Source organism: Carica papaya, chromosome 5 (assembly GCF_054855325.1).
Source record: "Carica papaya isolate Zhongbai chromosome 5, ASM5485532v1, whole genome shotgun sequence".
In the NCBI taxonomy this organism is placed as follows: domain Eukaryota; kingdom Viridiplantae; phylum Streptophyta; class Magnoliopsida; order Brassicales; family Caricaceae; genus Carica; species Carica papaya.
Genome location: NC_142313.1, coordinates 33,446,978 through 33,460,181, shown reverse-complemented (window position 1 = coordinate 33,460,181; position 13,204 = coordinate 33,446,978). Strand labels below are relative to the sequence as shown.

Here is a 13,204-nt window from a genome sequence, read left to right as displayed (position 1 = left end):
AAGTTTCAACCTAATCTCTTTCTCAGCTAAGCTCTTTAAATTTTCTTTCAAACTAAATGATAAACTATTCCATACTCTTTTTCAAACTGAACTAAAATTTTATTTTATTATTAAAATTTCTGAGTAGAATGTTACAAAAATTCAGTTTGACAATAAATAAATATATCTGTAGCAATGCCAGCTGAGATTAAACACCTAAGGATAAAATGGTACACAGTTGCTTTGTTATTGTCCATATTGATAATTTATTAATCATCATAACACACAACAATGATTAAAAATTAACTAGACATTGAATGGATGAGAGATAAACCAAATGGAATAGCGAGGATACTGCAGGAGTGCTTGTAACTCAATATTATTAACTGTTTATGAGCACTATCGAAATAAACTGCCTATCAGCTAACTTAATTTTTTTTTTTTTAAAAAAAAAAAACACTGCTGCTCAAATATAATTCCATCTGCAAACAACACAAACGATGTAACACCTATATGTGCAAGCAACGTCTTCAACACTCAAACCCCTAAACATTAAAATACAACCGAAACTATTGATGCTTTCAGAAAAAAGAAGCAATCACAATGTATTTACATGGGCTAGACATCGACTCTCTTTGGTCTACAATTCCATCAATGAAATACAGAGCTGTATACATGTCCGGAGATCCTAATGGGTGTTGTCAGAAACCCAGCCTGAGACCATACTCTCATCCACAGGCTTTAAGCCCCCGCAAGATCTTGCAACAGATTCAAAGAGCTTCTCTATCTCCGGAGCACATCTTATGAAGGCTCTATTCCAGAAGCTATATCTAGGATTCTGCAATTTTCACCCAAAAATTTAAATTAAAAAAACTAAACTACCTCCGATCAAACAACCATTGAAAATGAAAGCCATAAAACTCAACAGATGGAAATTTTTCTTTCAATTGAATAATCACCTTGATTAGCTCAATGAAGGTAATGAGAAGACCCCATGGATGAGGTCGATTAACAATGAGGCGTTCCAACAATACTCTTGTTATTTGCTCCTGGATAATTTCCTGCCCAAGGCAAAAGTATTTTGGCAATTAAATATGCAACAGATAACAGTTAATTATGATAATAGATTCCAGAGCCAAATTAAATATGAAATCATCCCAATGAAAACCAAGGCTATGTTTTAAACAAATGAACTTTAATTCAGGAATCACTTACAAATCCAAACAGGGTTCAACTAGTAGAGGTGAAAATTCTACTAGAAGATGATAAACATTAATCTCGCATGAATTTCAAGTAAACTGAAACAACAATAAAATTACAAACACTTTGATGGGATTGAAATTGCATTGTCTTACTTTCACTTGAATTTCTCCAGAATGTCATTTATCCTTTTGAATAAGATTGTCTTACTTTCATTATCCCATGACCTTCCAAGACTCTCCCGCCAGGAGTTAACAATTTAACAATCTTGAATTACCACAATGCCATGGAAATTGTGAATAATAAAAGCTTTCAATCAATTTAAACCATTTTAAAAAGTAATAGATTCCATTGGCATTGCCATAATAGTATAAATTGAAGTGAGAAATCTTCTAAATTAGACCTTTAGCTTATCTTTAGTAGATCAAGAATCATTAAGCACATGTAGCACAGATTTTCCAAAATGACAACGAATGTAACAAATGCAATGGAGGGACCATAAAAAAGAACCAAGATTCCACCTCGTCCATGTATAGAAATAGAAATATGTGAAACAGCATAAATAAAATCCTAACCTGGTTTGACTCGGCAAATAGGTACAGTAGGATGAAAGAAAAGTAGTGTGTATGGTTGTTCGGATAGCGTAGTTGATTAGCAATGGCATTAAGAAATAGGTAGCGTCCTTCAGTGTCTAGGTCCAGAATTAGAGTTTGAAATATATCCAGGGCAGCACTAACTAAGAAGACAGCCAGGGGAACAGCATTTGCTGTTGATTGTGAATGTGACGTTCTTGCTTGCAGTTGCTGAATGGCCTGAATAAATACCAAAGAACAGTCAATATAATAGATGGGAGAGAGATAAAATGCAAGAATAAATGCGTGTGCGTATATGTGTCGTGTGTGTGTGTGTGTAATGACAAGGAACAGTAATTACAAATATATTAAATGACAAGAACAGATATTACAAATATATTAACTCCATTACTGGGATGATCAGAACCAAAAGACGTATTCACGGTAGTAGAAAAAGAATCAGAAAATACCTGCATTCCAACATAAAGAACAAGAGAGTTTATCAATGGCACATTGTAACGGGTACCAGCAGAAGCAGCTTCACTGGGGGAAAGGAGTAATCTTTGCTTCAGCTCAGACAGAAAAGAAGAACCCTGTTGCCTTGTCTGCAGGATTTTCAAAATATTTTATAACTGGTAAAGAATGATGGTGATGAAAATTTTGAAACAATTAAATCCTGATTGAAGGTAAACAAGAAAGAACAGTTCGGAGAAAAACACCAAAACCGAAGCATTATCTTATTAAGACGGTTCAGGTATAATAAACAAGGAGAAAGTATAAATGAGTTTTCCTCATATTGCAATAAGGAACCAAATATCAGGCCAATACTCAAAAACAATGATTTCCAAGCACCTTCAGATACTCATCTACATCAGCCTTCATCTGTTTCGCTTTGAGAGCGGCATCAACCTCAGAAAGAATCCGAGGGGGTTCTCTTATCTCTGGAAGCAAATCAATCTGTAGGATACCAAGAAAAGATCAGTTTATGCTAAACTATCTCCAAATTACAAATCTTTATTATACCTTTAAGTTGGGAGTAGATGGATCTGGAAGTCTCATATTGCGAGGAAAAGCACTGAGAATGATATTACGCATTTGTATGCAACTTGGGGGTATTACATCACAGAAAGTAAAATGATAATCACAGAGGAACTCAGGGAAGTCATGAAGTAGCACCAACAGCACCCTCAGTGTACCCTTATAAAGAAAGTGGACCTGCATAGGCATCCCACAGAAGAATGAGTCAAAAAAATCATGCTTAGGTCCTAAACTGCTCCAAATAAGAACAGGACAGTTTGCGACAAACCGGCACTCCTAACTCAGCATGTCTCAGAAATGGCTCCAGGAACTGAAGCAAGTCTACCAGAAGGCGCTGGACGTATGGCCAACCCTTCTGACCATTTCCTGTGAGTAATTTCGGCATGAAACTCCTATGACTCACCAACTCGAGCCATGCAAAGCTGAAGACCAGTTCAACAACAGCTATGTCAAATCTTTCTAATGTAAAATTTCTAGCAAAAAGTTGGGCTCTTTAGCAAGTTATCTATCTTCGGTTTTTCACAACCGAACGTAATCTCCTAAAATTGCAAGCAAATAGGCCAAAGCTGAACACAATCCAATGGCCTAACTCCCATTAGATTATAATAAAGAGATATTTCATGAACAAGATACTATAATAAGGGTATTTCTTCTCCTCTTTTATGCTCGTGCATCCTTTTCCGTTTACAGCTTTAAGCATGTCAAAAACTCAAAAGTGCTGATAAAAACATTTCATGGTAAATAGACGGTTATTTCTGTTTGACTAGCAAAAATTGCAAATAATTAATTATGTTATCTTCTGAATCAGAAGCTTGCAGAGAATTCCATGCGATTACCAATAACTTACTACCTAATAATAGATTAGGTTATTTTCTAAAATAAGAAGCTTGAAAGAATTCAAAGAGATTATAATAATTAGTCTGGTGAATAAATTCATGAAGTCTCACTCTTAGCCAATGATTAAGCAAAAATTAGGACCTAACCTGAATGCAGGAACTTTAAGAGGTTGCAAAGCATGGAATGCATTTGCAAAAGCAGTCAAAATCTGCAGTAAAACAACAAACATTAGACATTCAATACAAAGAAATAGGATACAAATATGTGAAGGACTCGTACTTGAAAGTTTGCACTGTCTGTAAGAGGGTCTAAGGAACCAAGGTCTAGCAACCAGTTAATAAACAATCTGAAATAGGGTCTCGGATTAAAAGATGACTTCTTCTCCTCAGCATTATTTTGAATGAATCTCACGGTCACAGTCAAAATCTGTCATGTCAAAATAATACATCACTCTGACAAAAATGGATAAAAAAAAAATTAAAAGGAAATGCAAATTTATTCCAGTATTCACCTTTGACATGAGGAAGAGTTTGCTCGATCCCTGCTCCATTGGGCAAAACTGTATATGTAATAACCAAAGATGTTAACACAATGTAAATGGATCCAAGGGCAAAGGAGACCATATGAAAATATAGTTCAGAAGGATGACTACCTTCAAGATTGAAAACACCAGTTTCCCATATATATCAATAGCAAGATATAGACTCTGCACTTGCTGAGGTGATTGCAATGGACCATTAAGCACCTCATTAGAAATGCAATGAGTAACGGAAAGTTCCTAAAATTTAAAAAGAAAAAGAAAAGGTTAATCTCCAGGATTCCAGAGGACAATTCTTAAATACTGAATCAAATCTCTCTCAAAGATGAAAGGTAACTGTTAGTATGCGGAAAAAGCGTTCTGTCATATCATCCCCCTTAAGTAGTCCATTTTGATGCAACTGTAAAATAAAATGGGTGCAAGCTGCATCATTTGTCCCAGGAAGTTCACATATCTGGTACCATTCTGCGAACAACATGGAGACCTACAAAAGATTTATAATAAAGGGAAAAAGTGAGGGGAAGTTGGATGTATTGGACTACGACATTCATGCACTTAAGGGAGATAAGAATGCACCACAAGCAATATTGTTAGGATAATAAGATAAAACTTAGAATCATCCAATTAACAAGAAAAATGATTCAAATGTACAAGATAAACCCCAATATATCAAGCAACAGAAAATTGAGAGAATTAGTGGTGAATCCTACAAAATCAAGTTGAATACTGAACTTCAGCCGATCCTGATACCATTGGATCTAACTTGATCAGACCAAACTTTGATTTGGACCTGAATTGAACCAAAGTATAAAAATCCATTTCACACAGAAAGGTTGTTAAATTAGATGTGACTCTCATTTTGAGGGAACAATTCATAGAATTGTCTACTTTTCATCTTAACTTTTAAATTAATAGCTTGTGGGTTTCAGTTTCTTAGAATAAATTTAATCTTTTGCACACATATACAGATGTGTATGACCAAGGAACTTGAAAGTTTAATCAGATGGAAAACATAATTATATTAAAGAAAATAAGAACTAAACAGCACGAGAGATGATGACAGCTGTTCAACTAACTTATTCCACAAATAGCTTAGAAATGGAGAAAATTCAGGTAAGAAATAGAAAATAAAAAGATTTGTCAAGGAAAATTAGGGATCAAGGTGAAGAAATATAAGGAGTACTAGACTCAATGAAATAGGTTAGACAAAAAAAAAATAAGAATGAACTAAGAGAGACATAACAACTAATAAAAACCTTACAAAGAAATTTTTAATTCACCGTAGTTCATTCTTTTTGTCACTAGCTGCTAGCCTTTGCATAGCCATTAGTTACCACTAGTAAGGAAAATTATTAAAGATCAACGTTAAAGATTCAAATCCTTATAATACTAAAAAAATCTACCTAAAAAGAAAAAAATATATTATAAGGTCCAGATAAACTTAAACTTGAAAATAGTAAGTACCATTAACAATTAATAAAAAGAAATTAATGGAAATTCTTTTACAAATTAAAATATTGATCTACACTTTTCTATCCACTTGGCGAATACTTGACTTGAGTTTTGAAGCAGTGGAGCATCAAGATAGAAAAAGCTTAAACATGCTCTTTAAAATCTTAAAAAAGTCGAGGTTTTTGATAATCCCCATAGAAAAATTGAGAGTTAAGTTAATCAAAATTATATGTTCTATCATATCATAGAACCAAGGAGTCCAAATGAAATCATCCGAAGAAATATGTTTCATGCAGTTATCATGGATAGTAGGTAGAACAAGATTACTGACTGGAATAAGTTGCTCAACATCATTAACGTGAAGATAAAAAACTTAAACATGAACTAATATTTCTTGAGTTAGAATTGGTGATTAGCAAGGAGCATCATGTTTTTCATCTTCTAACACAGGAGAAGTGTTAATTCTACTCTTAACCTCAGTCTTTAATTCTTGTAGAACCCAATGCTTTCTTAGCTTCTAAGTGTAAGTTTATTTCATAGTCAGTACTTAACTAACAACAGTTACTATATATGCAATGATTGTCAAGAGAATTTAATAGGAATTAATTTTAGATGTATCTGAATACTCTCTATGCATCCATAAGACCCAAAAATTTGGCACAATATATCATATATAATTAGGTAGATTGTATCATGAATTGTAACCAGAATTATGTTGAATTCCATGATGAGTTGTCACATTTACTGTTGATCTGCTTTGAAAATGATTATAAGATGTGACTCTAACCAAAGTAACCTGAAAATGGGTAGAATACATTTTAAAACCTTAGGAACCAGTCTAAAACATGTCAAAAACCAGTCTGAAAGGATCTGAACCGGACTGTTCAAATCAGATTGGTTAACCTGTTGGAACTGGTCAACAAGAAAATTCCTAGTCATAGGTGTGCACACGTAAGTAAACGCATCAGTCCTCATTCATCAGTGAGGGTTAATGTTCCAGCTATGGATTCGTCTTGCTATAATGGTTCTATCTCAGTGGTTAGTGTCACTCGCAATGGACAAGAGGGCAGAAATCTAGGACATAACTACGATCCTCTCTTTTGCCAATGAATAAGACGTTTTCCAATGGAATCAAGGGCTAAAATTTGGTAAGGCCACTGCTTAGTGGTTGCTGCGGATCTATGCTGAGACCAGTTATAGTAAGTTGTTGGTGCGGACTTCAGAATTTGTTTGAAAGAAAAGGCAGGAAAAAGATTAGGTCTCTTTCTAGTGAAACTGACAGGATGCATTGTGAGATCAACTGGTGTGTAACAAACAGCATTGAAACTAACTTGTCCACAGATAGTTTAAGCATAGAAAATTTAGGTAAGAAACAGAAAAGTAAAGATTGGCTGGAGGAAATTAGATATTAAGGTAAAGAAAAAAAGAGAGAAATAAACTAAACAAACTAAGTTAGACAAAACAATAATGATAAGAATGAAGAGAGATAGACAACAGGTAACAAAAAAATTCTTAATCAATTACCGTTTTATCTTTGGGGAAGCTACAAGTCTTCATTACGCATTAGATACAACTTACAAAAAAAAATTATAGAAAAGGAAAATCTAATTCTAATTCTTAAATTAGTTAAAACCTACTTAGAAGAAAACTAAAACATTATAATGCCTAAATAACCTATATAATTTTAAAATACAAAATAATAATAGTTATAAAAAATTTTAATAGAAAATTTATTTCAAATTAAGATCTCCTTATTCTACATAAAATATAGACAAAAATAAACTACAACATGAATATTTTGTTAGGATTTTCAATAAATACTGTATTTAAAGATAAATATTTTCTAATACAATGTCAATACTACATATAATACTTTGCTAAATTTCTTTTAAGTTTCTATTATTAAGCATTTTTTGTTTAACATATATACAAGTATTAAATTTTGATCCAAGAAATGCTCCAAATCTAATTATGTACTTCTTGCTTCAAAGTTTTACAATTTCAATGTTTGATTGGAATCTAAATTTGGCAATTATGATTGTCAGTGTCATTCACAATGCAGGCAAGAAGACTACTCATACAAGCAGGCAACTCACTACTTAAAAATTCATGTACTACCAAATAAAAAGGGTCCAGTTCTCTCCACCGCATTACCTACCTTTATTGCACCCATGGTATTGAAATGAATCATTAACTTACTCAATGTTAGAATAGTCATGCCTTCTAGAAAGATTTTTTTCCACCTAGGAATACTTTAACCAAATAAAGTAAATTTACCTGCTCCCGGAACCCAGCAGGATCTGGATCCAAAGGCTCTACACTGCTATTCTCCTCTCTGTTTGCTGTAGTGTGACCAGGTGCCTGTTACCATTAAGAAGAAAAGCTCAGAAAAAAGAAAGATGTCAAAATTTTTTGATCACTGAAGTACTCTAAGACCATAAGTGGTAAACAATAAGTCCAGCTAACCTTTTTGTCTCTTGATTGCCTAGCTTTATCCTCTTTTCCAACGGTAACACCAGAGAGAGCAGCAGCGCTTGAAACTGGATTCCTGATAATCTCAATTAGTTGCTGCAAAGACTCCAGAGAACCAGGTTTGGCAGCAAGCTGCAAGTACAGATCAGTTATAAACAGTGCATGGAAATCAGCAAGACTCCCTTGTACCAATTTTCTCCACATTGGAATAATAAAGTTCGAGAAAATCCATTAACACTTATGATACAACAATATTACACTTTCTATGCTTGGACATTGATGATATCATCTCTTCAAACCTTCCTCATTTCATTTTTTTGGGATGCATACTCAATTTTTCTACAGAAGGCATGGTAGGAAACAAGAGTAACAGGTACTTATTGAACTTCATAGATAAGAAAGACAAGAATGTACAGAAATAAAAATGGACTTGACCTTTGCCAATGCATCAACAAGATTATGGAGTTCTGAGACAACTCTGGACTCATCAGTGACCAAAGATTCAAGAAGGGAAATAGTGAACTCTGTGGCACCCTCTGCACATTCAAATAGCACAATACATTAGCAAGATTGCCAATAAATAAAGTCCATTTACCCCTGATGGTTGATTGATTATGTAGAAACCCTCACTTTAAAACTAAACAGAAAACAGTCTAATTTAAAGACTACTACAGTTTGTGCCTTGTCAATCATTGACCAATTATCAATTTTTTAGAGCTCTAAGAAAAAGGTGAAGAGATTCTTGGTTATTAATAAAATATACTGTTTAAGAAATCTTTAAAAGTTTCCCAATAAGAGAAAAGAAATCCAGTTTCTTAGGGTCAAGGATTTTTAGTGTTCTCATAAGGAATAAGATAGGATATTTTGGAAACAAATATATATACACGGAAAAAAAAAATATGAATGGGTAGCAAAGTGAATGACAAGGGACAGACTGTCTAATAAGTTATTAAATAAAGTGAACATTCAAATAGCAACGTAGATTAGCTAAACTGCCATTGAACAAGGTGCATTTACCCTGATGTTTGTTTGATTATGTAAAGACCCTCCACTTTTAAAACTGATCCACTTTACAACATACTATATAGTTTGTCCCCTGAATTCACTGATCATATATTCTTTGGGTGTTTTGAGAAATAGGTGAAGGGATTTTGGTTATTGACAATTATATTTTGTTATGTGGAAAAGAAAATAGAAGAAATCTTTAGTAATATTTCTCAAAAAGAAAAAATAAGTTTCCAGTTTTTTAGGGTTAGGACTTTTTAAAGTGTTTTCTAATAAGAGAACATTTTCAGGCTTAATGATCTATATTCTGAAATGAAAATAAAAAATTGAAGGAATCTTTAGCAGAGTGAATGACCAAGGGACAAACTGTATAGTTAGTTGTAAAATAAGGTGCTTTTTCCATAGTTTTAAATCGCGGGTAGTTATCCATAATTCAACACACCTCATGAGACTAAATGCAGAAAGGATGAGAAAGTTTTTTCCATAGTTTTAAACAGTGAGGAGCTATCCATAATTCAACACACCTCATGAGACTAAATGGAAAAAGGATGAGGAACACTGTTAAAGAAAGAACAAATTAGGTTAAAGGATATTAGAGTAAACTACACTTTTCGTAATTAATTGTAATTAATTATGTATTTCTTTTTTCATCCTAAAAAACCTGTATATACAGAGTTGTAATTTTCAATAGAATATACATTAAAAAATCATTCTTAAGATGGTATTAGAGTTTTATATTAAGAAACTTTCAACTCTTTTATAAATTTTATTCGATCTTCATTGCCAAAATAAGAAAACCCTAATGAGGTCAGCCTTCATTGTCAACAACCACAACCCTAGTCGTCGGCCACCACAGACCAGCCACCTCCACCACAAGCCAACATCATAGCTGGCCATCTCCACTAAGACTGACCTTCATTGCCAGATCCAGTTCGCCAGCCCAGCTGCACACAATCCCAGACACGGTCACACAATCGCACAATCTACCCAGACACGCAACCCTAGCCAGCACCATTTGAGCATCCCTCAGCCGCAGTCGCCTTCAGCAGCATATCCAGACGCAATTGCACTGCAAACAGATGCAGCTACACCACGAACTTCATCCCTGTCGCAAATGCGTAAGTTGCTCTCTCTGTCATAAATGCAACCTAGTTGCGTAGTCTCCTCTCACATGGTCTTTGTCGACCAATGGTGCCCTAATCTCCATTCGGGCACAACCCTAGCCACCGCACAGCTCAATCTTTTGTGCACCAACCTGCAAGACGCATCCACAACCAAACACAGACGCAATCCTCTCTGCTCCATTATTGTCTGTTGATGCCTCCACTCACAACCAAGCACAAATGCTAGATGCAGGTGTGATGTTATCTGCAGAGAAATGGTGCTTGCCATGAACGGCAAACACAGACAAATGGCCCTCTTCTCTCACCACACCCTGTGTACAGTGAGTTAGTGTTCCTGTTCCGAATAGACTCCCTGAGTTTCTAATCCGAGCTAACTCAATGAGTTTCTAGTCCAAGTTGAATCAGCAAGTTGACTCAGTGACAAACGTAGAGCCAGATTATTTGCAAGCTGCAGGTTCTCTCGGCATGCAGTCATATATTTCGGGTAAAATTCTTCCAATAATTTTTTCTTTTTGATATCTATTACCATACATTTCTTAAAAGATGTCTGAGGTGATATCCCAAAATACTTAAGCATATTCCAAGATAGGAAACTTCACCAGCAAATTTCAACCAATTCAAACTACCTATCAGTTAACAAAGGGAGTTAAAACTTTCATAGCATACGTTGATGACATTATCGTAACAACACTAAAGTAGTACCTGGTAGAAGAATTTGCAATCAAAGACTAAGCAAGCTGAACTATTTTTTGGGAATTGAAGTCAGTTACTCAAAATTTGAAATTTTAATTTCTCAATAGAAATACATTCATGACCTACTAAAAAACACATGCAAGCTAGCATGCAAACCAACTGGCATAGTTATTGATCTTAATGATAAATTAGGAGCAGCAGAAGAAGAAATGCCAACAAACAAAGAAATGTGTCAGATGTTCATTGGGAGGTTGAAATACTTTCTCGTACAATACTAAATATCGCCTATCCAGCAAGTGCAGTAAATGAATTCATGCACAATCCAAAAAAGTGCACCTACAAACAACCTACAGGTATTGTAGTACTTAAAGGGTCAAAAGAGTAAGGAATTATATTCAAGAAGAATGATAAATTGTTCCTAGAAGACTATCCTCATGCAGATTGTGCAGGATCAAGTACACACAGAATATCTACTATAAGATATTGTACCTTGAATTATGTTCAAGAAGAATGATAAATTGTTCCTAAAAGACTATCCTCATGCAGATTGTGCAGGATCAAGTACACAGAATATCTACTATAGGATATTGTACCTTCCTTGGGGACAAGCTAATCACCTGGAAATGTAAGAAGCAAAATATAGTTGCGAGATTAAGTGTAGAATCAGAATTCCACTAACTAACTTTTGGGTGTTACGGAAAGAGAGAAATGGTAGGACTTTTGAGGGTATTGAGGACAAAATGTCTAAGATTAGGGATAGATAGATACATTATTTTCACTCTTTGATGTTGGATCATGACATATATAAGATGGAAGATTTTGGAAATGTCAAATATATACTAACAGAACTATAAATTTCTTATAAATGGGTGGTACCACCTTGGTAACTTGTTAATATATAGTTTATACTTTTTATCTCAAAAAAAAAAAACGAGTGCAGAATCAGCATCTCAGATAATGCACAAGGAGTATGTGAACTATTACAGATAAAAAAAATGGAAGATCTTAGAATCAAGTGGGAAAACCCTATGCATCTATATTGTGATAACAAGTCAGCGATAAGTATCTTTGACAATCTAGTGCAACACGACCTTACTAAAATATTGACAAATATTTTATCAAAGAAAAACTTGAACAGTGACCTAATATGTACTCTATACATACCCAACAATTCTCAACTAGTAAATGTGTTAATAAAGGCATAAGCAATCCAACATTTCAAACTCATACCGGTAAGTTGGGGATGGAAACATCTAGTCCCCATCTTAAGAATAAATTACGTTAAATGTTATAAGGGTAAATTACAACCTTCTTCACTTGGAGGCCAGCATGGAGTGCATTCTGACCATTGATAAGTTAATGATATAGGGTAAGATTATGGTGAATGGACACTATTTTTGTAAAGAACTGCAAAGACTTGCAAGCATTTATGTCTTTGGTGCTAGAGGTTTACAAGTTTTGGATCATGGTCTACGGTTTTGGATCATGGTTTACATGTGGGTACTAGCGGGATCGGTTAAAGATGAGTTATGAGAAAGGTATTAACGGGTGGAGGAAACATGCAAACCTTATTCCAATTACCATTTTTTGGGTGGTTCAGAACGAGAGAAATGTAAGAGCTTTTGAAGGGGTAAACGATGCTAATGGTTTCAACAAATTAGGAATAGATGGTTCAAACCCTTGGATTTTTGTTATTAGGTCATGCGTTGTACTCTATGAAAGATTTAGGGAACTTTATTGACTTATTGGTAGATATGTAAATATTTTGTATGCGGGTTGGCATCCTCTTGGTGTCGTTATTAATAAAATTTTGCGCTGTTTATTTAAAAAAAAAGGGTAAATTACATCCTTCATAATTAATTATATATTTTCTTTTTCGTCCTATAAAACCTACATATATAGGATTATAATATTCAATAAAATATATATAAAAAAACCATTCTCAACACATACTATTCCTTCCCCCATCAATAAGCTTTGCCATATGAACGTTGTACTCAGCAAGGTTAAGTAATTCGCTGCGAATAAGGCCAAGTGTGATATCTTTGTTGAATTTTCTCTCCTCATCTGAGTAAATCACCTGCAAGAGGCAGTTTCAGAAAGATTTACAATGATGAAACATTGGAAAGCTTAAAGGCAAACAAATAGAGGTGTCAGTAAAACATCTAGTGATGATTGCAGCAGCAGAAATGGTTGATCAAACATATAGAAAAATAAATGAGAATGTGCATTAAGTCATACTTTCATTTGCAACACAAAATTCTCTATCTCGTGGGTGTTCATTCTCTTATATG

At 34.3% G+C, this 13,204-nt stretch overlaps 1 protein-coding gene across 1 annotated transcript in view; it reads right to left on the bottom strand.

Moving 5' to 3' along the window:
* Positions 1-342: 342 nt before the first annotated feature.
* Positions 343-13,204, bottom strand: part of LOC110815350 (transcription regulator) — a 32,527-nt gene continuing 19,665 nt past the window's right edge. The window contains exons 35-50 of the mRNA XM_088220232.1: positions 12,864-12,990; positions 8,524-8,624; positions 8,083-8,220; positions 7,894-7,977; positions 4,502-4,648; positions 4,279-4,404; positions 4,138-4,185; positions 3,906-4,052; positions 3,773-3,834; positions 3,058-3,211; positions 2,775-2,966; positions 2,604-2,708; positions 2,222-2,356; positions 1,755-1,991; positions 939-1,040; positions 343-817 (exon numbers count right to left, since the gene is read on the bottom strand). Coding sequence (XP_088076358.1) covers positions 668-817; positions 939-1,040; positions 1,755-1,991; positions 2,222-2,356; positions 2,604-2,708; positions 2,775-2,966; positions 3,058-3,211; positions 3,773-3,834; positions 3,906-4,052; positions 4,138-4,185; positions 4,279-4,404; positions 4,502-4,648; positions 7,894-7,977; positions 8,083-8,220; positions 8,524-8,624; positions 12,864-12,990 — 2,055 coding nt within the window. The 3' untranslated portion in view covers positions 343-667. The remainder of the gene's footprint in view (positions 818-938; positions 1,041-1,754; positions 1,992-2,221; positions 2,357-2,603; positions 2,709-2,774; positions 2,967-3,057; positions 3,212-3,772; positions 3,835-3,905; positions 4,053-4,137; positions 4,186-4,278; positions 4,405-4,501; positions 4,649-7,893; positions 7,978-8,082; positions 8,221-8,523; positions 8,625-12,863; positions 12,991-13,204) is intronic.